Source organism: Nasonia vitripennis, chromosome 1 (genome assembly GCF_009193385.2).
Source record: "Nasonia vitripennis strain AsymCx chromosome 1, Nvit_psr_1.1, whole genome shotgun sequence".
In the NCBI taxonomy this organism is placed as follows: domain Eukaryota; kingdom Metazoa; phylum Arthropoda; class Insecta; order Hymenoptera; family Pteromalidae; genus Nasonia; species Nasonia vitripennis.
In genome coordinates, this window is record NC_045757.1 from 7,792,423 (window position 1) to 7,818,030 (window position 25,608).

General features: G+C 42.8%; 3 protein-coding genes across 3 annotated transcripts in view; 1 reads left to right on the top strand and 2 right to left on the bottom strand.

The window, feature by feature from the left end:
* Positions 1 to 1,102: 1,102 nt before the first annotated feature.
* Positions 1,103 to 25,608, top strand: part of LOC100122333 (calpain-C) — a 47,823-nt gene continuing 23,317 nt past the window's right edge. The window contains exons 1-4 of the mRNA XM_031931553.2: positions 1,103 to 1,544; positions 19,296 to 19,439; positions 19,759 to 19,828; positions 23,819 to 24,116. Of these exons, the coding sequence (XP_031787413.1) occupies positions 1,536 to 1,544; positions 19,296 to 19,439; positions 19,759 to 19,828; positions 23,819 to 24,116 (521 nt within the window). The 5' untranslated portion in view covers positions 1,103 to 1,535. The remainder of the gene's footprint in view (positions 1,545 to 19,295; positions 19,440 to 19,758; positions 19,829 to 23,818; positions 24,117 to 25,608) is intronic.
* Positions 16,618 to 17,692, bottom strand: LOC103318023. Its single transcript, XM_008219096.4, has 2 exons — positions 17,555 to 17,692; positions 16,618 to 17,467 (listed from the first exon to the last, which is right to left on the bottom strand). The coding sequence occupies exons 1-2, from the start codon at positions 17,649 to 17,651 to the stop codon at positions 16,731 to 16,733; spliced, it is 834 nt and encodes a 277-aa protein (XP_008217318.1). The 5' UTR covers positions 17,652 to 17,692; the 3' UTR covers positions 16,618 to 16,730.
* On the bottom strand, positions 18,129 to 19,228 carry LOC107980623. Its single transcript, XM_016981535.2, has 2 exons — positions 19,007 to 19,228; positions 18,129 to 18,915 (listed from the first exon to the last, which is right to left on the bottom strand). The coding sequence occupies exon 2, from the start codon at positions 18,912 to 18,914 to the stop codon at positions 18,315 to 18,317; it is 600 nt and encodes a 199-aa protein (XP_016837024.1). The 5' UTR covers position 18,915; positions 19,007 to 19,228; the 3' UTR covers positions 18,129 to 18,314.

The window sequence follows — 25,608 nt, forward strand, 5'->3', positions numbered from 1 at the left end:
TGACTCGTAGTTTTTGTTATACACAACGCCATCCATTGAAATGACACTGAGAGTGAACACTTTCATTACTAAAAGTGGGTCAAACCTATACAATTATCAACAGTCAAAACACCATCAGGATTCATTATACGACTATCAGAGCCACTCTAACGCATCGTCCGCCTGTCCTATCGATGGGCCGACGAAAGAAACGAAAATTAGATCGAGTCAGAACAGCTGGTGAGAGAGTGTTCGAAAAAGAAAGTGTTTCGAATCGTGACAATCGAGCGGGCGTGAGAATCGAATAAAACAGCGTCGCCTTGAGATATCAGCATCGGTGCAAAGGTTAGCGACTACATTTTTATAGATCAAGCACACGAGTAGGAGTGAGCAGTCTCATTCTCTCGCAAGAGAAGATCGACGATGGCGCGCGATAATGACCTTAATCGCTGTGCACGTTCAAGTTATGCAACTCGCCGGGAGCGCACTTTCATTTTTTCAGCCTGACCTTTGCGTTCCGGAAACTTCCTGCTATACACAATCATCCTTATAGACCGTATACGAAAGTGAATGTCATACCTACGCGTTTGCGTGTAATCTTCATTTATGCTGATTCAGAATGGAAGTTGGATGTAAAATATTACGCGTGAAATGCGTAAGCTCTTGTTTTTTGCCGTTTTTATGCGAATCGTGCAATTGTTCTGAAGTAAAAGAGTTAAGACACTTTGGTGCCTTATTATTGTTCGATGCTTCGCATATAGCACAGCACAGCATCACAAATACTTTCAAAATACTATCTGTCACCATTACCCTAATACCAACTTCTTCCGTCGAAAAATGCCGGTTACATCATACACCTTACAGTGATATTCCTCCCTCAGCGTATCCCCAGCAACAAACTTCCTCAATACACACACACACACACACACAAACAGCTCTCTCTCTCTCTCTCTCCGCATCCAACACCAGAAGCCCCATAGCTACTCGCTACCAACCTCCCGTCTTTCTCTCTCTCTCTCTCTCTCTCTCTCCCGCATAAGTATAAGCAAAGCCCAGCGGCGCATATATACACACGCACAGGTGATCTCCCGCCACACAACCCGACCAACCAAGCGAATGTTGTTCCCAGCGCGCGAAGAGAAGGAGCATAGGTAGACTCGATCCGAAAGTCAGCACCGCGCCGCTCACCAGTCAGCTCCGAGCGTCCCGCGAGAGCGAACCTTTTCCCCTCGTCGTCGTCGTCGCGTTGTTCGCTCGCCTTTCCCCCGCGCAATAATAAACAAACTACCGCATCGCAATACGAAAAAAATCCAAACACACAACGCGCTACAACGATCGTGCGATACAGAACGCGAGTGAAGTCGTGCGCGAAGCCGATCAGTTTCCGAAGTTGGTGCGGTGAATGTAAGAAAGAGGTTATAATAAAAGCTGTGCGAGGGAAAGAGTGTATCGAAGAGGGTCCATCGGAGGACCAAAGAAACAGTGGAGAAGGAGCAGACGAAGAGGACACGAGGTTGGACTATACCAAACACGGCGGCGCTTTTGCAGGATCACGAATGGTTAACGTGAGTTTTTCGCTATGCATTTCACACAGCTGTTTTATCCCGGAGCCTCCTATGCACTTGTATTACGTATCGCCTCTATTCTCACAGCGTCACGCGGTTGTTATTCATTATTGGCTCGTCATCGCTCGCGAAAAACGTCATTTGCGTTATTATTGCACACGAGCGAATAGGAACAAAACGATATAACGCAGCAGCAGCAGCAGCAGCAGCCTGGAATCCGACTTTCACGCGCGAACATTTTTTCGGAGCTGCTGCAGCGCGCGATTACGCTTTCGTTGCGAAAATCGAGGAGGAGCACGTTCCTTCACGCTCCAGAACGCCCACGGGTCGTATTAGCGGAAAAATTATGAAACTGTAACGATGCGGCTTGCTAATTTGAACTTTCGTTTTTTTTTTAGTCTTGTGTATTATTATACGGTTATTGATCGAAAAGAAATTCGAATTTCGTCGAGAATCTCCAGGGTCTGTACAGGCGGAAGGATCGACGACCCGCAGCTTCGGCTTATCGGGTTACCAGCGTCGGTTTCGAGCTTACGAGTGCGCGTATGCCGGTTCCTGCATTCACCCGCTCTTTTGGGAACGAAAGCGAAGGCGATGCGTCGGTTGTACACATAATACAACGTAACGACGTCATTCGATATTTTCTTCTCATTGTTGCGCAGTACACACAAGCTCTCGTGCTCTGTGATGCAACGCTCTCTTTTCGCGACGTTATTGGCTCTCTCGTGTATGCGTGGGGTGTACTAGCGAAAGCTGTGTGTGGATGAGGACCAGGAAGCGCCTAATATAAACTTTCCATCTTTTTCGCTCCAATAATTAAAACTAATAACCCCCGCGCGTCAGTTTCTCAACAGCACATCCTCCCCCGATTGATAATTTCCTAAGCGCAGCAGCACACTGCGGCGCCTCACTGCTGTAACAAAGGGGGCCTTTAGCGTGGGCGCTTATATTCCCATCGTCGCTCTGTCCTTATAAAACCGGCCGCGTTGAGGAAGAAAAAATTAGCCGCGTAGCTCGCTAAGAAGAAGACGACGACGTGTGAGTCATTGTCCCCTCCGACGCGTGTGTGTATACGCCTACCGGCGCGCGTATGGCGTATATATATTATACGTGTGTACATATGCGAATAGTAATGAGCTGAGGAGATAGGTTGCGATATACGTTATACGGAGGAGCTCGCGAGAGCAAAGAGACTATTAAAGGTGCATTAGAGGCGCGCGATGATGTGTGGGTTCTGCGGCTCTATGGGATATGTGGGTATGGAGGATTTATTTATCGTATATAGCTTGACGATCCGACCTGCGCGGTGCACGTGCGGATCTCCTGCACTTGGAACGTATACGTGAACGCGTTAATAAAAAGTTAAACGTTTCACAGATGCTTCAATACATATATCACGGATCTCATAACGCGAAAATGAATCACCTCTACCTGGCGCCTCATTCAGCGATCAATTAAACGCTCTGCGGTAATAGAAAGCCAAGAGCGTCAGCTCATAAGGCCCGCGCTCGCGCAACTCTCTATCCGGTGAAGCATCGTCTCCTCTTCCGCCATGGCATTCTCCGTTCGAAAGCCGGCCGGCCGACGACTCATCTCTTTCTCTCTCTTCGCAGCGACCTCGAAACACAGAAAATGTTTATATACGCCTGGTTCATACGCGCGTGTGTACTTGCACACGCAGGTGTGTGAGCTGAATGGGGAATCGTTGTTTGGAGAACGATATTTCGTTTGAGATGCCGGTCGGGCTGCGTTAGTCACACAAGTTCTTACCAACAGCCTCCGTCTCAAAAGTGTACATCAGCATGAATGGATCGAGCTAATTAAACGAAAGAGCCACGGAGAGATAAATATCCCAAAAAGAAAAATCGAATGAGGCGATCGGTATTCCGAGCCTTTTCCGCCTCGCGCACTATCTTATTTCCACTCGAGCAGCCGAGGTATTTTGAGAATCCAGTCCGAAGGTTTTCCTCGTACATACATTCTGGGTAATCGACAGGTCGCCTGTATGTCGCCGATCATTATTCTCCTGCGAGACTCGGAATGCGCGAGTTATATACGGTCGTCGACTTCCTCCTTCTCAAAAATTGCGCTCCTAAAACGACTCGGACGGAATAATGCGCGAGGATATAAAATTGCAGTATGAACTCGGCGCTGCACACACACACACACACAGAGAACTGCTTAGAAAGTCGCGCATTTCTGCGCGCGTGCGCCCGTTCCGTTACGAAAGCGCGAGCGACGCGTTATTACGTCCCCTCTATCTGTGTGCAGTATCAGCTGTGATCGTGGGCGAGACATTCCGTGCTACGGTTCCGTCGAGACGTTGTGCTGTGCGATGAATGGAATTGCCGCATATGAAATTTTCGTCGTTCAGAAGTTTGCAAGTATATGCATCACCTATGCGCATCCTAAAATCCATACGAAACAGTCTTGCCTCTTCCGTTTTCATTCCCCTACTCGGAAGACAGGAGATCACGATGTGCGAGTCTCGCATCCCTATAAAAGAACTCGTCGCGCACGCACGTCTTCAATTAAGCCGCGAAAAAAAGAAAGGAGAGCTGCAGCGCTAATCATCGCGTCAAAGGAGAGCGCGTACGTAATAAACTCTCGAGATGACGAGTACAGCGTAGCGTTTGTATAGTAGTCAGTGTTGATGTAAAAGCATTCAGCCTCTAGTTTATGTATGGGTTGCGTATAAGAATGTATACACGCCTATGTACATTCGTAGGCACACCGAAAGTAAGTTTTGTTTGTATGAGAGAGAAAGAGAATGAGAGGGGTCATCTCTTCGCTGCTCTATGTAAGAGTTAGTCGCCTTCGAGCTACTCGTGTAGACGCTTGACGAAAGCACATGTCTCGTGCGTGTTATAATGAAATAAATATTATAAAATTGAGTGATTATCTTTTTATTAAAAAAGGGGATCTGCCCTAAAAGTGCTCCTTTACCAACAAATGGTTATGGGCCCAGAGCACGTAGAAGTCAAGAAGTAAAGTTGACAAATCAGAAGAAAAAAAATACTTTGCTCTGTGTGATAAATTAAAAACTAATTAGCCTTGAAAGGATACCATAATGGAAGAACGTTCGTCACAAATTATAAACTTCCCAAAGTTAAATTCGAATAATTATAATAGTTGGAAGCTGGATATGAAAGTTGCATTGATTGATCGAGGATCATGGGAATTCATTACAAATGAAGTAGAAGAACCAGCAGAAGGTACACCACGTATACAAAAAGTTGATTTCCAGAGGAGAAAGGAACGAGCATTCACAACTATATACCTAGGAATTGAGAGACAATTCCAGACGCTGATCGCAAACACGCTAGATGGTAAGGAAGCATGGCAGATTTTAAAAGATAACTTTGAGCCGCAATCACGAGCACGACTCGCAGGCCTTGTCGATGAATTTTATGACATGAGATTTAATTCGGATGAAGAAACAATAGGAATATATTGCAAAAAAGTAAGCGAAAAAAAATTACAAATAAAAGACGCTGGATTTGAAATTCCCGATATTCTGATGTGTTTTCAATTAATAAGAAAGTTACCAGCTGAGTATGATAATCTCGTACAATCATTATATAGATTGGATGATAATAAATTTAAATTTGTTGATTTGGAAAAACAGTTAATTACCGAAGAAGGTAGAATCAAGCAAAAGAAAAAAGATGATGGACTAGATAGCGTAATAAATGCATACCAAACGGGTGGTAATAAAAATATAAAATATAATAAACAAGATAACAGAAACTTTAACATGCAAAATAATGCTCAACAGTCTAAAGATAATAAAGTGAATGTAATATGTAGATATTGCAAAAAGCCCGGTCATATAAAAAAAGACTGCTATACTTTAAAACGTAAAAATGAGTATTCCACAAGAGAAAATTCGCAAAGTAATACAAAAGCTTTTTATATAGAAAATGAATCTGATTTTTTCGAGTATGACAATCATGAAGCACAAGTCACGAATGCAACAGAGAACGAGTTTGATGAATGGTTAATAGATAGCGCATCAACATCACATTTTTGCAAAGAAAAAGAATGGTTTAAAAACTTTAAAGAATTACCACCTACAGATATTTTAATAGGAGACAAGAATGCGAAATCACAAGTAATCGGTAAAGGTGATGTTGTATTTTACGTAAAAGATAATGAGAAATTTGTCGAAATAAAATTGAAAGATGTACTATATGCTCCTAATATGAGAAGAAACTTAATAAGTGGAGCATGCATGGACATTGCAGGTTTTCACATAGATTGGAATAATAATAAAATGATAGTTTATACCGAAAAAAGAGAATATTACTTTACTGTATACAGGAAAGGAAAACTTTATGTATTAAATGGATATCACGAGAAAAGAATGAACGAGGTATATAGCACTCAAACATATTCAAAAGCAAGTATCGACATTGAAAAAGCACATAGAAGACTGTGTCACGTAAACGTAAATAGTATCGGTCAAATGAAGAGCAAAGAAATGGTACGAGGCATCGAGAGAATAAACGGAACAATGGATACGTGTGATGTGTGCCAGGTTAGTAAATCTACTCGCTCGTCTTTCAAGCAAACGTTTAGAATCATGTCTAAAAATATATTAGAAAGAATTTATATGGACGTGTGGGGACCATCTCCGGTCACGTCAGTTGGCGGAAGCCGATATTTTTTGTCAATCATAGATGATTATTCGCGAAAAGTTTTCGTATACACGATGCAAAGAAAATCAGAAGTTTTTAAATATTTTAAAGAATTTATGAGTGAAATCGAAAGACAACAAGACAACAAGATAAAAATCGTTCGTACAGATAATGGCTTAGAGTTTTGTAATAAAGAATTCAATGACTTTTTAATTAAAAAAGGAGTAAGGGTAGAAAGAACTTCGACATACACACCTGAACAAAATGGCGTCGCCGAACGCTTCAATCGCACAGCAATGGAAGGTGTTAGAGCAATGTTAGAAGATAGTGGATTGCAGCCGAAATTTTGGGCTGAAGCATTGCATACTTTTGCACATGTCAAAAATAAGTGCCCGCATAAGCTATTGAAAGACTGTACGCCAGACGAGAAATGGTCGGGATACAAACCGTCAATACAACACCTAAGAATCTTCGGGTCGCTCGCATATGTTTACATTCCAAGTTCAAAAAGAAATAAATTACAGGCTAAAGCAGATTTGGGTATACTCGTCGGATACGCAATAAAAACAAAGGGTTATAGAGTATGGCTACCAAAGTCAAGAAAGATTATAGAAACAATACATGTAAAAATTGAGGAGAGTAAAAATGGAGTAAAAACACTATTTGGAGAAGAGATGTTAAATAAACAATCTAATGTTATGATTAATCTCGATAATGATGATATATTTCTAAACGATCAAGTTACTATAGGTACGAAAAATGAAGAAAATGTAACAAATCAAGACATGCAAAATGAAGTTTTAAGAGATATCGATATGTCAGGATGGAAAAGAACTGAAAACGCAAGAAAAATAGGAAATAGAATTGATGTATATTATTACCCTCCAAATGATAATACTAGATTACGATCAATTAATGATGTTCGAAAGTATTGTGAATTAAATAAACTTGAAATTAACCCGGATTATTTTTGTTTTGAGGCAACAAGATCGAGTAACGATAAAGGAGATAATATAAACAAAAACGAAAATGTATTAAACGAGAATGAAGACGGTGAAAATAGTTATATTTTGGGTCTGATGGATGAAATTCAATTAGATGAAGTTTATTCTGTCGAGGCCCCGAAAAACTTCGAAGAAAGTCAGCTATCGCCGGAAAAAGAAAAGTGGAATGAAGCCATGTGTGAAGAGATAGAAACTATGAAGTCTAGACAAGTATGGACTCTTGTGGATTTACCGCCAAATCACAAGGTAATTGGTAATAGGTGGGTATTCACGTTAAAAAAGGACGATCAAAATAATATTAAAAAATATAAAGCAAGGTTAGTAGCTAAAGGCTACAGTCAGATAAACGGAATTGACTATACGGAAATATTTTCACCTGTTGTAAATTTCTCATTGATTAGATTTTTCTTTATAGTGTTTGTATCAAAGTTATCATGGCGGCATGTACAATTAGATGTAAAATCAGCGTACTTGTATGGAAACCTAAAAGAACGAAATTATATGCGACAACCTAAAGGTTTTGAAGTAGCAGGGAAAGAAAATAAAGTTTGTTTATTAAATAAAGCAATTTATGGCTTACATCAAAGCGGAAGAGAGTGGAATCAAGAATTCGATAATATCTTAAAATCATTGGGTTTTAATAAATTACAGTGGTGTAATTGCGTATATAATTTAGAAAATAAAGCATTTCTTTTACTGTATGTTGATGATATTATTATATTTGTTAAAAATGATGAATTAAAATGTAAAATAGTTACAAAAATAAAATCGAAAATCAACGTTACAGAGTTAGGTGAACTTAAATATGTATTGGGCGTAAATTTTGAAAAAATTAAAGATAAATATTATTTGCACCAAAATACGTATATTAAAAAACTGATGAACAAATTAATAGAATTACCGAGAAACCATGTTAAACTACCGTTAAAAATTGGTATCATCCCACCGAGAGAAGAAAAAGAAATAATTGAAAATGATTTAATGATAAAATTTCCTTATAGAACACTAATAGGATGTCTATCATTTTTAGCGGATAGAAGTAGGCCCGACATATGTTTTTCAGTTAATTTGATGTCACAGTTCTGTACTGCGTACAATTATCAACATTGGAAAATTGTAGTAGATATCGTAAATTACGTTTTTAACACTGAAAATTATAAGATAAATTTATCAGACATCAAAGATACAGGTTTAATTTCTTTTTCGGATGCGAATTGGGGAAGTAACCTTATGCAAAGACATTCAACGAGTGGATATATATTATTTTTCGATAATATTCCTTTCATGTGGAAATCTATCAAACAAAAATGTATTGCATTAAGCTCAATGGAATCCGAATTTATAGCGTTGGTAGAAAGTGTGAAAGAACTAGTTTGGTTTTCAAATATACTTAAAGGTTTAAATATTTATAATGAGTATACTAAAAAACCTACTCAATATTGTGATAATCAGTCTGCAATATATTTTAGTAAAAATAATATCGAAAACATAAAGACGAAACACATTGACATAAAGCTTCAATTTATTAGAGATTGGGTAAATAAAGAAAAATTTTATTTAAAATATATACAAAGTAAGTCTAATATGGCTGATTTTTTGACTAAGCCTTTATTGCAAACTGATTATGAAACCTTTTTGCAAAAACATATTTTCTATTAGATTAATCAACGGCTGATTGAGGGGGCGTATGTTGATGTAAAAGCATTCAGCCTCTAGTTTATGTATGGGTTGCGTATATGAATGTATACACGCCTATGTACATTCGTAGGCACACCGAAAGTAAGTTTTGTTTGTATGAGAGAGAAAGAGAATGAGAGGGGTCATCTCTTCGCTGCTCTATGTAAGAGTTAGTCGCCTTCGAGCTACTCGTGTAGACGCTTGACGAAAGCACATGTCTCGTGCGTGTTATAATGAAATAAATATTATAAAATTGAGTGATTATCTTTTTATTAAAAAAGGGGATCTGCCCTAAAAGTGCTCCTTTACCAACAGTCAGGATGTGCACATGCGCCGCGCGCACAAACACAAGTCACAACGGCTCGAGGCGACGTAATGGAGACTGCGAGCGTCTACCGTTTCTGGGGGACCATAACGAGGCGGGTTTCTTTTCTCTCTCTCTCTCTCTCTCTCTCTCTCTCTCTCTCTCTCTCTCTCTCTCTCTCTCTCTCTCTCTCTCTCCGCTGCTGCGTACGTTGGATGAGATAATTATTTTCTCAAATTATCTTAAGGCGGTGATTAAGTTGTATACCGTTGCCCGGGAAGTAAATTGGAATTTTTACGCGTGTGCGTGAACGTCCGCCACAGTAGCGATGCGTCGAGGGGGCTGAAATGAAAGTGATCGTCGATTATACTCGGCGAAAGCACAGCGTCCGAAAAAATCATAACGCCGTGAAGAGAGCGAGAAATTCCGGAGATATCTTACTGCGCAGCCTCGCAAAAAGAGGAAAGAACTCGAAGAAGCAACAGCAGCAACAGAAGAAGAAGAAGCTGGAGGGTGAAATTAGTCGCGGCAGTGCAGAGGCCTAGGCGAACGAGTTCAAGATCCTCCGGCTTCTCTCTCTCTCTTTCTCTCTCTCTCTCTCTCTATCTATCTTTCTCGTTTTCTCTCCATTACTGCGCGCCAGCCTCCGCTTCTTCTTCTTCTTCTTCGCTTTGTGCGGAGCCGCGAGCACTGCACCAGGCCGATGCACTTGCCGCGAGAGCTCTGCTCTTCTAACGAGGGAGGAGAGAGGGAGATACGCTGGGGATTATATGCATCGAGGAAGGGAAGCTTATGGCTGCTGTATGTAAGCTGTGTGTAGGGACTCGATGATACGCTTCGCTCTCTGTACTATATACGGGATGACGGAGTTTTGCCGTGTTCGGGCGACGAGGAATGCGGAATCCGAACTTGCGGATTGATGGCTTTTATCCGATGATTATATAGACACGCACACAGTCGACAGCGAGAAACAGGTCGTTATATAGTTATATATCGGAAAAACGCGATTTTAATCACGAGTATTAAACTTTCATCCTTGATGAGAGCTCCTTACACACTCGACATTCGGTCATGCAGATCGAATGCCTTAATTGCCCTCGACTTTCGCGCACTTAGAGAAAGATCAACAAGGCGACGTTTAATTTTTAATCGAAACGATTTAAGTGCGCAAAAGTCTGCGTACTATAATAAAATCTCATGAGTGCAGCTCCACACACACACGGGATCAAGATCATTCCGCGGCGGCGGCGCGTACACACGCGCGGTTCAAGGCCATATCGCGAACACTCGCGAGGCTTTTTGCGCTCCGCGGCTTATACCGACGGCTCCTCTGTATAAGTGTACACGAGGCGGGTATACATGTAATATGGAGGGGAGATCGGGGTTGAGAGATTGCAGTACCGAGACTTCTTCCCGATGGGATATTAGGAGGATGAGTTTGGATTTTTTTTTTTTGGTTGAGAGGATTATCGCATATAGGATTACGTTTAGTATATTCGAGAGGGAGAGATATGCTAATGCCTGACTGGCAGGAAAATGAAACTCCAGAAAGTAAACAGCTCGCTTACGACAGAGGCTGAACGGTTTGCTTGAGATTTATGCAGATTCTGTTATTTTTTCGCACGCTGGCTTGCGGCGATGCATTTTTTTAAGCGCAACCGGGCGACGAGAAGCCTGCAATGCAATGTGCTGTGCGAAAAGTTATTGTTGCGTATAAGTCTTCGCAAAGAATGTGGTAACTATGAAATTTCGCACATTTTTATTCTATTAGCCCGACCTTAAGAGAAAAAAGCCAAAGGATCAACGTCGATCATTCTCTCATCTTCCCAGAGCCAACTTTCTAAGTCCTCACTCAAAGCCACACCGAGTCGCGCATCAGAGACGAAACTCGAATCATCAACGACAAATCTCTCGCGGAGATTGATCAGCACCAGTTGTTAGGGTTGACTTCCGGCTTCCGACTCGGCTGTGTAATCTCGCGGGAAAAATACGTGCACGGCGTAACTCGAGTCCGGGACCGTAAGGGCGTATGTGCACTGCGCACCGTGAGATCTTATCCGGCAGCGCAATGCAGTGTTGCCTTTATCTCTCTCGACTCGTTTCCTGAAATCGCTTCAAGAGGTGATGACGCTCGTTGCAGCTTTACGCTTACGGAAGATTTATTTTATTCTTGATAATGTTGTAAAAAATGGATGTATGGGGAGAATAGATATATGTATATTTCAAATAAAATAAGGTACGTTGTTATTTTGAGTACAAAATTCTGCGAGGCACAACTGGGATACCGTCGTTCGTCGAACTAATCTTAAAAAGAAATTATATGCGCGCATGCACATTTATCAAATCACACACACTCACATACATGCTTTGACTTGCGCAGCGCGCTATCGTCGTCAACAAATTAAATGTGGCTTTGCTCTAAAAGACAAGCTTGTCTCCGCTACTATTTGAATGGCCGGCTCGATATCTATAACTTCGATTCAAATTCGTTCGCTTACAATGCGTCGATCACTGATGCTCTGCGCTCGGAGTAGTGGCGTTGGCGCGTTGGATGGCTTTAGGATCTGTATTGCGGGTACGTCGAAATCGGAGCCACGTCTCGACGGCCACGTTGACGATGTCCTTTCCAGGGCTACGACTCCCTGATCGCCTCCTCAGAGCAGCGAACTTTTGATTTGATACAAAAACTAATCGGAACCAATTAGAATTAAATCTACTTTTAAATTCTTATCACGGTATTCACTCGGCTTACCCCTTCTCGGGTTTCTGCAATTTCTCTCGAGTCGACTGTATTATAAATTTGCAGAGTCCAACCGATCGCTTGGACCTCTCGCAGCGTTCTGCTTTGCCCGGCGATCCGGCGCTTCGTATTCTCTCCCGCACACACACACACATACAAATCGACGCTTGCCAAATCTACCCTATAAAATGTCGCCCGTGTCGCAGCGCGAAATTTAAAACTTCCCCCGACCCATAAGTGACCGTTACAATGTATTTTCGGAAACTTTCCAAGCGATAGTTCCCTAGAATCAGTTTTCTTAATGCGCGAGCGTTTAATTCAGTGACGATAAGCATCTTTCCGGCTAAAGCTCTTCTCTCTCCAATTTCGTTTTCAGAGTAGTCGCCCATAGCGCTGTACTTTCCAAAATACGTACCTCTTACTTATGCATTCCCGAGTATATACCGGCGCAAGAAGCAGCGCTCGTATACCTTTCACGCGGCGATTTCCAGCGAAGTAGTAAACCCCGGGAAAATCAAAAAGAAGACACGCCGACGTTCGATTTTCCGAGCAGCACTTATCGCTAGTTGCAGCTTCTCGAACTGCTGTGCATTACACAGCATATGCCCGAGAGAGAAGAAGCGCGCGCTTGATTAGACGGACCGAAAGGTGTTTCCGGGAGAGTCGAGATATCGGTATGTACGAAAGCTCGCGCCGGGTTTAAACGGTAAAACGTTTCTTGCCGCCTATTTCGCGCTTGAGTCTTATTACGGCGGGTGCAATTTTCGCGCGAGATCGACGGGCCGATCATCGCGCGAGTTTCTGACGAGCCGACAAAAAATGCGGGTAATTCGAACTATAAAGGTTTAAAGCTAATGCACTACTCGGAGAGCGTAACAGTTTGCCGACCGCCACGTTTCCGAGTAAAACAATTAACGCAATTACCATCGAATTACTCGCACGAAGAAAGTAGAAAAAGGGACACTCGCTGCACTTTCGCTGTCTTCTGGAAACTCCCCTGAAGAAATGGCACTTGGGAGCTTCGAATCGGTAGTCAAAGCGACGACGGGAGAAGCTCGTTACGATAAGTATAGACAATGCAATGCGTATGGGAGCGAGCGAGAGAGTCGTTTGATGAAATCGTCGCGTCGGAGCCTGAATCATTATTACAAAATTAAGGCGGGAAGACGTTTCCTTTGTCTATGCGAGTGTTACATACGTGAAGGATAAAATTGGACGAATCGCGACTTGCGTAATTTTTTCCGTTGTGCACGTGGAAGAAAAAATTATCGTTACAACTCGCGCTTTCTTCGGACTAGCTGCATTCGAGAATGGAAAGTTGCAGTTTTTAAATTAGAGAACGACCATACACCGCTGGATAGGAGTGAAGAGAGATAGACGAAACGAGAGTTACACGCTGTAAAAATGAAGAGAGCCGAGAATTAGTCGGAGAAATTCCGACGGGAGAATTTTGTAAGTGGAGAACTTTTATCGCGACTGTATGCTGGAATTAACGGCCTGCATATACAGAACAGACGTATGCTTGTTACGAACGAGTTATGCCAGGAAAGTACATCGAATATAATCTTCGCGCATCCGCGCCATGAAAATTCCCGTCGCTTCAAAAAAACTGCAGCGAACTTGTGCAACGAGCTTACGAGCGAGGAAATGAAAAATTCCGAGCGACATTGCGTGTTATGTATTATATACGGTGAGTTATTGTGTGCCGTAGAGTTGACGATATAGTCGAGTACCGACGCTGTAATTGGGCTATATTCCTCGCCGCGCGCGGGGGGAGTGTTCTGAAAAGTCACATTGTTCCCCGTGTCAGTGGGTTGACTATTGTGCGTGTAAACACAAGCGATTACGTCGCGATGATGGAAAAGCTGTTTACTGGAGTGCGGCGATTCGATGCCATTGTGTATAGCTGCTTTCGTCGAGCTGTATAATTGTCGTTTTGTTTTTTTCGAAGCCTCATCCCGTGCGTAACCGTTTGATATCGATCGACGAGGAGAGTTACGTCGTTGTTTTAGAAAAATCGAAAAAGTTTGAAACCAAAGCGCGCGCTTATAGAGGAAGGATGCGATGGAGCGATTATACACTGCAGATACGTCTTCGGACTCCTGCGGAGAAAGTGTCTCTAACGAGTGGAACGTGTGTATGTGTTGCAGCTATATACGTAGAACGCGATACGCCCGCGAATTATTCATAGGGGGACAGGGACTATAGGAGAGCTGTTCCCGAAACTCGAGATGCATAAAGCGCGCGAGAGAGCGAGGCGTTTTATTCAGTGAAATTCAAGGCAGAGATCTGTTTTCCCTTTTTTCTCGCTCTCGGGATGCGATGCTTTCTTCGTATGCGAATATGCGCGATTGTATAAAGACTTTTTGAATTTTCATCGGATTCTTGTTGCTGTATGTTCGTGTCTTTGATTTTTGAATCAAGTCAAGCATCCATAAATAATAAAATTGCAGCCTACAAAACTTATAAATTATCATAGCATTTCAGGTCAATAGCTTCACTATGCATAGTATTCAATCGATTAACCATACAACCCTTTCTCCTCTCGTTGAAAAAAGCCTCGATGCAACCGAACGAATCTAACGAAATCCAGGGAAACGTCGCTCTCCTCGCTTTTATCCGGATATTCAGCGGAGCGGCTTATTCGAATAATTCCCTCGTCCGCGTAGATACAGGATCCTATCCGTCAGTATTTCCGAGGTCCGGCCCGCGTAAGTAGCGCGTTAAGCGCACCGGAGCTTCTCCGGCTTTTATTATTCTTTAATTCAATTGAAAAAGCGAGCGCACATATAGGCAGTGCAGATGCATGCCACTGTGAGTTTCTGGGTCTGATTTCGCTACTGTGCAGCTCTTCTCGAAACTCATTAGTGTCTCGGAATAGGTATACTCTAATTTTGTTCTCTAAGCTAACGACATTGTCGAGTCCGAGTGGCTTCAATTTGCCCTTTTCGTGAAAAATCATTATACTCACCCCTCGTACGACGTGGTCAAAGTCACGGGAAGCCTTTTTTCACCGCTAAACACTGTGTCTACCCGACAACGCACTTATGCAGTATTCCCTCGCTGATAATGACAGCCAACGACTTTGTTCCTCTCTCCCACGAAATTCCCATAGCTCGGCGAAAAAGACATTACACTGACGCGAGCGCGTTGCAAAACAAACTTTCGATTGTTATTCTCACGCATTTACAGCTGCTGCGCGAAAAGTGTCAACCGACGTTCGCAGATCGAGTCTGGGAGACTTTTTATCTCCGATGGTGGCTCTATGCATGGAATGGTTTTGAACACGTTAAATTGCGAATATTTAGGCGTAATTTTTATTAAAATAATTTATCAATTAAAATAAAATTACTCGAGCTTGATAAAAAAAATAAGCAAAAAAGGAACCTGTAGTTATTATAAAATCAACAGGCATCTCGAGAAGAATCGAGAGCCGAAAAAATCACTTTCGATTTCAGCGGCAAGCCGCCTTTAAAACTGGATACGCTCGACCTCGGCCCCCATTCGCGTCCTCATCAGCATCGCGTATCCACGAGGTCAGCCGAAGAGACAAGAGCCGCGGCGCAGCACCTGCTCTCGAGACGGTGTCCGGTGTTTATAAAACGTGTGTACCGTTGTGCGGGGGGCTCGATCCTCGCTTTCGTCATTTATGTACGTACGCACCAACTGAGCGATAGACGTGATTATTTTTTCTCGGTGAGCATAGGCTTGCGGTCCAGCCAGGAATTATACTTTACCGAATGTTTTTAAATTTTCAAAACGTCATTCGCTATATAGGTACAGAAATCTAACAATAGAAAGCCTCCGCGAATTTTTAACCCGAGAAGGTCCTGGCCACACGGCATCGAGCGCCAAGGCCGTGTGTGTGTGTGTGTGCGCATAAAACTAGTCCGACCGGTGCAGCAACCGAGACTCTCTCAGCTGGTTCGTTCCCCGCGATCTCTGACGTACTTCGCTGATGCAGTTCTCCGTTGAATGCGCCTCGCTATACGATCATCTCGTCGTTCAATTTTCGCTCTCTTGCGGAGATTTCTTTATTTTCATTGTGTGCGCGGGGATAAACTCGCGGGGTTAAAAATAAACGCTGTGTAGAATTCCCAATGACTGTAAAGCGAGCTTGCCGTTTCGTACGCGAGTTTTGAATCGATGTTGAAACGTTTTATTATTAGTGAATAGTCGACATGTAGAAGACGCGTATTAGATATCAATCGATAGAAAATATAAGCTCACATAGATAACACTTGTGCGAATTTTTTTTCGAAGCGACATCCAGAAACATGACACGATTATACGCGGTCGTCGCAAGCTCAGCATCCGCGACCAACGCACTTATACCCGAGACACACGCGTGTGTGATGCAGTTTTACACGCGCGACAGCTGCACCGGCACGCTTCTGCACTCGAGGCTATACAGCGTATATACGAAAGACTTGTCTCAAGAGTCGCGCGGAATAATCCAAGGGAAAGCTGCTGTCGAGGGTGAACACGAATTTCGCGGAGAGCGCTCCGACATCTCCCGCTCGACGCTTTATCTGGCTTATAAGTGCATTAAACTTATAAATATGCGTGTATTCGAAATTGACTTTTCGTCTGTTCAACTTCACACTGCGCGTTTGCCTGCAATCACTCACGCTCTTAGTGCTCAAAGACGGTCTTTGTACTTGGATATATGTGATATCGTAATGGGGTTATAATAAAGTTCATTCGATACCTTATGATTCATTTATTATTGATAGCTGTTTGTAAAAAAAAGATTTACAATTCTTAAAGCATCGATTCGTTAATTTATAATAATCGCACTACTACGATCACTCAATATACTTATGAATCTTCTGCGCGAGATTCGGCGAGCTCTCCTTCCGGCAGATTGGCCTCTTCGTGAAAATCGGCGACTCCTTCTTCCGGCAGATTCGGCTCTACCGGAGCTTCGTCTGCTATTGCAGGTATCGGATCTGGAGCTCTGCCGCCATCCGCTTCGTCTGGTATCTGCGCGGCTCCTGCCTCTCCCAGTACTCTGTTTGCTTCGTTTTGAAGATCGTCCATGCTGTAGAATCTGGCACCCGTCTGCGCCATGAACACTCTGGCTTTATGTAATTTTTCTTCGTTCAATTTGAAGAAGCCTTCGCGTCTGTTCTCTTCGAACATCTCTTCTAATTTTGACTTGTGCACTTCGTACGTGGAACTTTTCCAAATCAATTTCGGCTTCAGTTTCATGCTGTTCTCGAGCATGACCGAGTTCATTTCATTCAATCTCAAGTCATATTGCTGACTTCGACGAATTATGTAGTATTCTTTTCTCTCGTAATCTTCGCTCGTTGCTATGTACACGAAACCAGTGTGAAAATGCTTGTTTTCTTCCTCTATATCTTTTTGGATGAGCTCGTCCGTCCAATAGTTTGCAATAGCGGGTGTCTTGCCGTAAATTCCGGCGTTCTCGCAGAGCCACTTTTTGAAGGGCTTGGCCCTAGGCATGCGAGAACTCATGAACCACAGGAATATGCCTTTCTCGTTGATCATCAATTCACAAGCTTGAATTCTGTGACGTCTCTTTTGATCGTCTGATAAAAAAACCAATTCACTAAACGTCTTCACAGTTTTTGGGTATATGTTTTTTACTAATGCCTGAATTGCATTATCGATGCTACCTTTCTGATAATCCAAATATTTGCCAATATCCTTTACCTTATACCAGTGATCAACGGATAGGTCCGTCACGTGCAAGATATTTCTGGCTGGCTCCATTCTGCTGAGTTTGCACTGAGAGACTGCGAGTCGCGACTGCTCGAGTCTTGCGTTTTGTATGCGTTTCTCTCCCCACTTGAGATTGGGGGATTCCCGAACTGCATATCTGGTGTGACGTTATTCGAGCGACGAGTCCAAAAATCCGAAAATGTTTTTTTTTAGCCATATGGTCATTATTCACAAAGTAGTGATTCATGTATGATTCATATATGAAAATTTATTAGCTTATATAAGCTGATTATTACTAATTCAGCTTCTTTGACTCATTTTTGCAGCCACATCCTTCATTTTGTATAATATTACATCTGATGACTTTATCATCGACTCTTTGGCTATTTTCAATATGTCATCTACTTTTGGATCTAGTTTCATGTTTGGCTTCTGATGGTTTCATAGAGTTTCTCTCGTTTACTTGATAAGGTACTGGTAAAACGTGTAAATTATTTTCAGATTTTATTGTCATGTACGTGAGTTTTACCATCAGGTGCATGGCGATAACTATGGAAAAAGTTTGGAGAGGAGCGTTATCGTTGGATTCGATATGATGATGTTAATAATAATATTCAAATGCGATTAAATACCATAACCAATTTTTATTAGCATATTAAAATTCTTTTAAATTGAAGTACATTTGAGGTAGCTGTTACACTCATATAATTTTATTCATTTAATAAACAGGTATATTCTGATTTTTTTTTTTTGTAAATCTTTAAGCTGTTTATCAATATCATCAAACTTTTCATCATATGCCTTAAACTTTTGATCAGATTCATCAAATTTTAGATCAAATTTATTTAAAATTTCTTTAAATTTTATAATATTTAGCGTTGCATGTGGTAACTGAGCTGGCCTCTTTTCTATCTGAGGCACTGGTGGTTTTGCCTGCCCTCCAAAGAAAAGAATATCGGTCTGAGATTGAATGGTCTCTGTAAGGAAGCTTCTTAATAGCCAAAATTTATTTGTTTCCTCATCTTTGACCCGAATATTTGTTGTGGTCATGATAACCAGCATGATGCCTTCCTTATTGATCACTTTAGTAAGCGCATTCCCAGATGTTATTGTTTTTACACAGCTGCCATTTTCTTTTTTTATTAAGTTGAGAGATGATAAGGGTGTATATTTTGAATAACCCAATAATTTGCAAACTTGGTTTGCATCAAACCATTGTACCCCTGAATCATCTGTTGCAATAGGTAACAGACGTTGAAGTTTAGCTAAAATGCTCAATGCACCTCTGACTTCAGCATTAATAGCTGCTGCCATGCTATATATTACACGTATTAGTACATTAAAACTTGAACATACTATGACTCATTATAAAAAACAATAGTTCTCTTTGAAGAAAAATCACTTACCTTTTCAATATGCAGAATCCTGAATGTATTTCCACTCAAAAGACAACTGTCTTATAGTTTCGATTTATTCCTTTATAAGCCTGCCGTCACTTGCTGAGAGCCAATTCCAGACTGACTTATATACCCGCTAAGAGCTATCATTTTACCAGAGGTTCAATGAACGCGTTGTGTCACTTTTCGAAGCGTCATCTTTGCACTTCGGCGTTCGACGTTTTTCCATTACTAATACATCCTTCAAAAATCGATGAAACTGATAACGCAAAGTAAACCAACCGTTGACGTGTTGCAGGACGTGATGAGCGAGTACGAGTGGATCAAGCGTTCGTGCTTGAAACGAGGCGAGCTATGGGAGGATCCAGAGTTTCCTGCGACCCAAGCATCGGTCTTCTATCATCAGACGCCACCGTTTCAGTTCCAGTGGAAACGACCCCGGGTAAGTTGAGCCATTTTGTGCACACATCGCAAAAGAAAAATTAATTCAACGATCTTCAAAGCACGGCGAGCGACCTTGACGGCAAGTATAGTGACAAAAAGCGTTCGCGCGGATACGCACCGTGACCGCCGGTAATTTCATCCGGTCGTAAAGAGTAATCACGTTGAGATGGAAAAAAAGGTCGAGAGAAGATTCGCGGCTTGAGATTGAAAATTCAAGGACTCGGTCTTTCGGCCATCGACGAGTTCGAAATGCATTTGTGCACAATTAAATTTATCTTTATAATCTCATGGTTTCAACGATATTGTTCTCTCCGCAGGAGCTCTGTAACCGGCCGATTTTCGTCAGTGACACACCAACGCAGTTCGACGTGATTCCCGGCAAATTGGGTAAGTTGCAATTTTCTTCAGAAATTCATTCGATTATTTTATAAGCACGAATAAGCGGCTTAGCGAAAACCTGCTCATCTCCCGCTTTTCTTTCGCCCCTTATATTCTCATCCGGATTTTCTTGCGCACAGCAGAGATGCCTGCGGCGCGATAGCGCGTAATAATACGCTCCGAGAACCGGAGTGTTTCGAGTGCAAGCTATAGGCTATAGGTACAGGAATGAGAGAAGAAGAAGAAGAAACGAAGCGCGGCGCGTGTAATGGCGATGATTTCTCCTTCGCTCGCTCGCTCGCTCGCTCGAACGAGTTACTCGATGGAATTTTATTTTGTTGTATGAATATCCTTCGCTTGCATCGGGAAAAAGGCGGGCTTTTATGCACTTCGTGCTTGAAAAAGAAGCTTTTTTCGCTGCGAGTGTATAATAGCCTGAAAAATTCGCGAACCGCTCATCACACAAGTAGCCCTTTTTTCGGTACGATATTCTATCATCGATCAAGACGCGTGAAGTCATCGTGACACGGTAAGCTATTTTGTCATTATCTTATCTATAGGATACGATTTTTGCAATAAACGCCGACTCTTCGTTAATGTCCATAGTATCTATATAATCGCTGTGTGCTTTATCTTGATAGATATAATCGTGGACGAACAAGAACGAGTAGAACGTTCGTCATCCATATAGCTCAAAAGCGAACCTATCCAAAATCTGAAGCTGAACCGCGGATAATTTCGGAAAATTTCTATTCACTAGACGCACCCACGCCTCGCGTATATTCGCGTGAAAGCGGAAAATCTTTGCGAGGTCAAGTTCGCGCGAGCTGCATATAGCTGCATTATAAATAGCGGAAGCGAAATCGCCGATTCTTATCTGCGACGCCTCGCGCGTGGCACAAGGCGGGGAACGAGTCGGCGACAATTATTACCGCTGCATAGAGGTGCATCGCCGCTATTGTCGTCGGCTCTGCTCTGGTTTTTCTCTATTACTGTGTTTAACTGTTTTTTTTAAAGATAAGTTGACGGTTTTTTTTTTTGTTGCGCGATCGTTGGCTGACAGAACGGTGTCACGGATGCTGGTGTACTGTGCGAGGTAGTTGGTTACATTGAGAGTGTATTATTGGAGAACATTTCATTATCGAGTGGAAAAGATGTATAACTTTAGACTAGTTTGAAAATGTCTGTATTGAACCGCCGACTTTGTCTTATCTTTTACCGATGAAATGAATTTACTCACGCATAAAATGTGCATATCCCTCGAGCCGGGGCTTCCGTCGTCACGGGTATACGACGTGCTCCGGAAGTCGCGCATCGCTACGATTCTAACGGCAGCTTTGTACGTGATCTCGTTTTTCGTTACTCCGACACGATTGATGACCATAACTTCAATATCTCCAATGTACGTATTTTTGCGACGCTTTCACGTAACCCAACGGGCTGATAGCTACCGAAACACACCTACGCGTGGATATGTCTTAATATTTTCGAGCCTCGTATATCATGCAAGGCATTCTTGCCTAATTCGCTTGACGTCACTTTTAACTACAAGGTGAAGTATACAGTTTGTAAAAAAAAAATAGTATATTGTGTGATGAAATAGAGGGAATATATAAGAGAGGTATAACCATTAGACTTTTCCAAAAACAGAAGCGCCGCTATTTTACCAGCTTTAAAAGGCTGTGAAAGTCCGACCGAACAATATATATCTTATAAGTGCGAAGCTGAATTTCAATTCGTATTGCACAATTTTATTTTGCAATATATTTTTTTCCCACACACTTAATAAAATTATCGTCTCGATCGAATCGCGAATATTTTCATAATCAAGGAAAATAAAATCGATTCTCGCCCATCACAGGTACCCGCACCTGTCGATTCCGTTTCCACACACTTTTCCGTCCGTCCGACGCTTACGATACTTCGACGAGAGGTGCGAAATCGTAAATCACTCCGGAGACAAGAGCGACGGCCTGAAATTACGATTCTCGCGCGCGGCGACGCCCCTTCGAGAAAGCCGACCTTCGCGGACGCGGTACATAATATTCGCGCGTAGGTCGAACCAACCGACGCCTGCGAATGTATGTATGTATGTCTATACGTACGTCTGCTGAGTTATTGTAATGTGCTTGCAGAGCTCGCCGAGTTTTCACGAGTTTCGCGCGAGCTTTTTTGTTTTCGAGAATTGTAAAGAAGCTTTTGAGGCATGCTATTAAGGGGAAGAGCTGGTTACGGGTTTTTTTACGGAATTTTTCCACGTCGATGTACCTACGATAATCGCGTTCTCTTTTCCTCGGCGACTCGAGCCCTTGAAACGCGAAACGCCGTTCGAGTGAAAGTGAGAGCCGTGCACGGCGCAGCCGGAATCGCGGTTTCAACAGGAACCACGACCAGCTCCCGGTGATCCGCTTTGTTCTCCATTCGCTGCGTTTTTTTTTTGACGTCTGTATATACTGTCGCGGCCGTTTCCTCTTAGAATGGTGAGGTGATCTAGTTTGAGCTCGGTCGAGGCTTTTCTTTTTTTTAATGATAACAGTATTTGTTTTTCATAATTATTTTCAAATAAATCGTCGCTGTCGAATCCGATCAGAAACAAAAGAAAATCCAAACACACAAATCAATCAAAGCCATACCTCGCAAAATACCGAATGAATCTGAACCTCATCAACGCAACTCGCTTCCAAGCGCAATCACGTCGCGAAATTCCATCGCGTACACGACGTCCCCTTCTAAACACACGGAAGGAGTCTTCGTTTACATTATACGCACACATCGGTTGATTATCGAACTATGGCTTCACTTTCACCTGTTGCCACAGCGGCAGCAGGTCCGGGGATATTTACGAGGATGAGGCGAATATCGATTGATTTATGCGGAAAAAGCGCGGGAGAGACGTACAGAGAAAGAAACAAAAGCTGCGCGACGGCTGAAGTAATAACGAGAGACTCGTGTTTACGAGTCGAGCCGAGTTTGGCAGTAAGGTTTTAGTGTTTTCGAACGAGGTTTGAGCTGGTGCTCTTTTCTTTTTCGAGCAAGGCCAGGTGATTAAACGAAAATTATGCGTTTCGTTTTTAGAGGTATGCTGATGCGTTACTCGGAATATTGCTCTCGCGTGGTGTGAGCTGCGGATTCTTTGCGATTTTGTAAGGCTAGAACGTAAACCTATACCTTCATTTTTTTTAATACACTTAGGCACGAAATTCGAAATATTTTATTTAAACGCGACTCGAAACCTCAAACTTCATAAAATCTTTTCTCTCTACTTCACTTCACGTATTATCTCCAACCGCAAAGTATGAAAACGCGGTCACCACTACATGCATCCCACGTCATCACACCAACAGAATTTCGCGATTGAATCGTCGAGCGCATAAACGATCTTTACCATGACTCTTTTTACCTATCCGCATCTTTGATTTATAGACGCTCTCGCAGTTCCGCGATTGAGATCGCGTAATTAATGGCGCTGCCAGTGGATTAAGACTCGCGGATCCCCCTATAGCACAAACGCTCTCGATGTTCATATTTATGAAGCAAGTCTACCGGGGATCGTTTGATTTATCGGTATAGGGACTGGAAGCCTGCGATAACGTCTGTTTTCGGAACTAATTAACCGCGCGATTAACAGTTTTATACACCAGTAGTACATTTTTCAGGCAATTTCAATTTTTCTAAAAATACGAGCGCATATAAGCGTGCATTATTACGATAGCGATTTTCCCTCTAATTATACCACTCGAGAGAGGAGTATACACAGTATAGATAGCGGGCGAGTGTCTTGCATTATCCTAAACAGCACTTTCCGGTATAATGATAACGTAGCTATACAAGCGCTGTAAGTTTGAGAAACACTTTTACTTAACGTTGTACAAAGTTTCTTATACTCAATCGTGTCTGCGCTCGCCTGTCATTACACCCCGCTGAGCTTTTGAAATAATCAGCGAGCTCGAGAAGTTTTAATTGAAAAATCGTCGTTTAACGAAAAAAAAAACCTTCCAGGCGACAAGTGGCTGGTCTCCTGCCTCGGAGTCTTGCACTTGAGCAAGGGTCTGTTCTACCGGGTGGTACCAGCTGATCAAGGCTTCGGAAGCATCAGCAATGGCGGCGTGAACGAACCTCCGAGTTCACCGAGTGCCGAGTACGCCGGGGTCTTTCGCTTTAGACTCTGGTGGTGCGGGGCCTGGGTCGAGGTACTCGTCGACGATCGACTGCCCGCCGTTCACGGAAGACTGGCCTTTGTTCAGAGCCGACACAGCGATCAGTTCTGGCCGGCGCTGCTCGAGAAGGCCTACGCCAAGTGAGTTTTTGCCTGTATTTATAAAAATTTGTGGTTTCGATGACTTTGAATACATTGCCTCGCAAAAGCTTCCGCAACGAAGCATAGAACTACACCAACTGGCCATATTTCCCCATTCCTCGTACCATCACCTAAGATCTGCAGCGAAAATCCATCTCTCCCCTCGTAAAACCGCGAGGCACATTGCAGTATCCTTCACTCCTCCACAATGAACGACGGCATCTTCCTCGGGGCCAATACAGTTATTACGCAATTACATCTCGCGCGCCTATATCCCACTTTTCGAGCTGCTACAGCGCGGAGCGAACGTATATAAACGAAAGCGTTTTACACCCCGCGGAAATAACGCGCGCGTGTAAAACCGCTAGTCGCGTTAAATTTCCTATTCCCCCCCGCACGCGCGTCTACCTATATATTCCTGGCTCGAGAGCGTAAAAGCAGTACGGCAAGAGGCGAACGCAAATAACAGAGCAGTTGCGGCGTGTGGAAGGATTTCGCGAAATTGAGGAGGATCAGGTAAGACTGAAAGTACATACTCTGTGGAATAGATCGATTTTCGGAATTTTTATATAAGCTTCGATTATAATGTATAGGTAACTTTATTTACGTTACACGCACACAACAATGAATTCTCAAGCCTAGAGGCCCGCAACCGATTCCCTTCGCCAGTCCATATACGTCCGCGCGTACACCTCGCAATATCTTCCAGCGCTGCCTGTGTAGGCGTTCGATGATCGCGCAGGGTACATGGCAGTGCGTGCTTTATTGCGTGCGCATCGAGATATCCTCTGAATATACAGACGTACCGATCCTCGTGGCTTGTTCGATTCAACGCTGCTAAGATTGCGTTATTATCGATTTAAGGCGACGTTGCGTAACTCGAGTCCACCGAAAAAATATTCGACTTGTAGGTGTATACGCCTAAAGGCTCGGCCGATCGTGATACCGATCTCCCGATCGATGAACTCGAGAGTCACGCGATCTCACAGACGCGTATAGACTCTTATTACGTCACTTTTTCCGCGAAAAAGGATACTGCGCCGATAATCTACGCGTGGACTTGAACTTGAATCATGCACGCGCGTTACGTGTGCGTGGGCGGTGTCTTGCGGAGGTTTTTCGAGATTTACGCCGACGTGCGGGTCTTACAGTAAAAGAGGGTCGACTGAAGATTCGAATCTTTTTTTTTTATGTTTCGAAACTCTTATCGTACGATTTATAATTTTTCAAGCGTAGTTGAAGATCAAAGGGCTGTTCCGTATTATTGTATTATTGTATACCAACGAGGATCGTAAACCGAGGCGCCCTGCAAGTCGATCGTGCGGCTGGAACGCAGCCCTTTGGCTTTGTGTTTCTTGTTCTTTTCTCTCGGCGAGGTCAAGTGCCCGCAGGGTTTGTCGGATATGTACATAAAACACACAAACATTGTACGATTTTTGGTATAAAAGTCGCGTGAAAAGACGTCCCAGTGTATCTGTTAGACCAAGCTGAA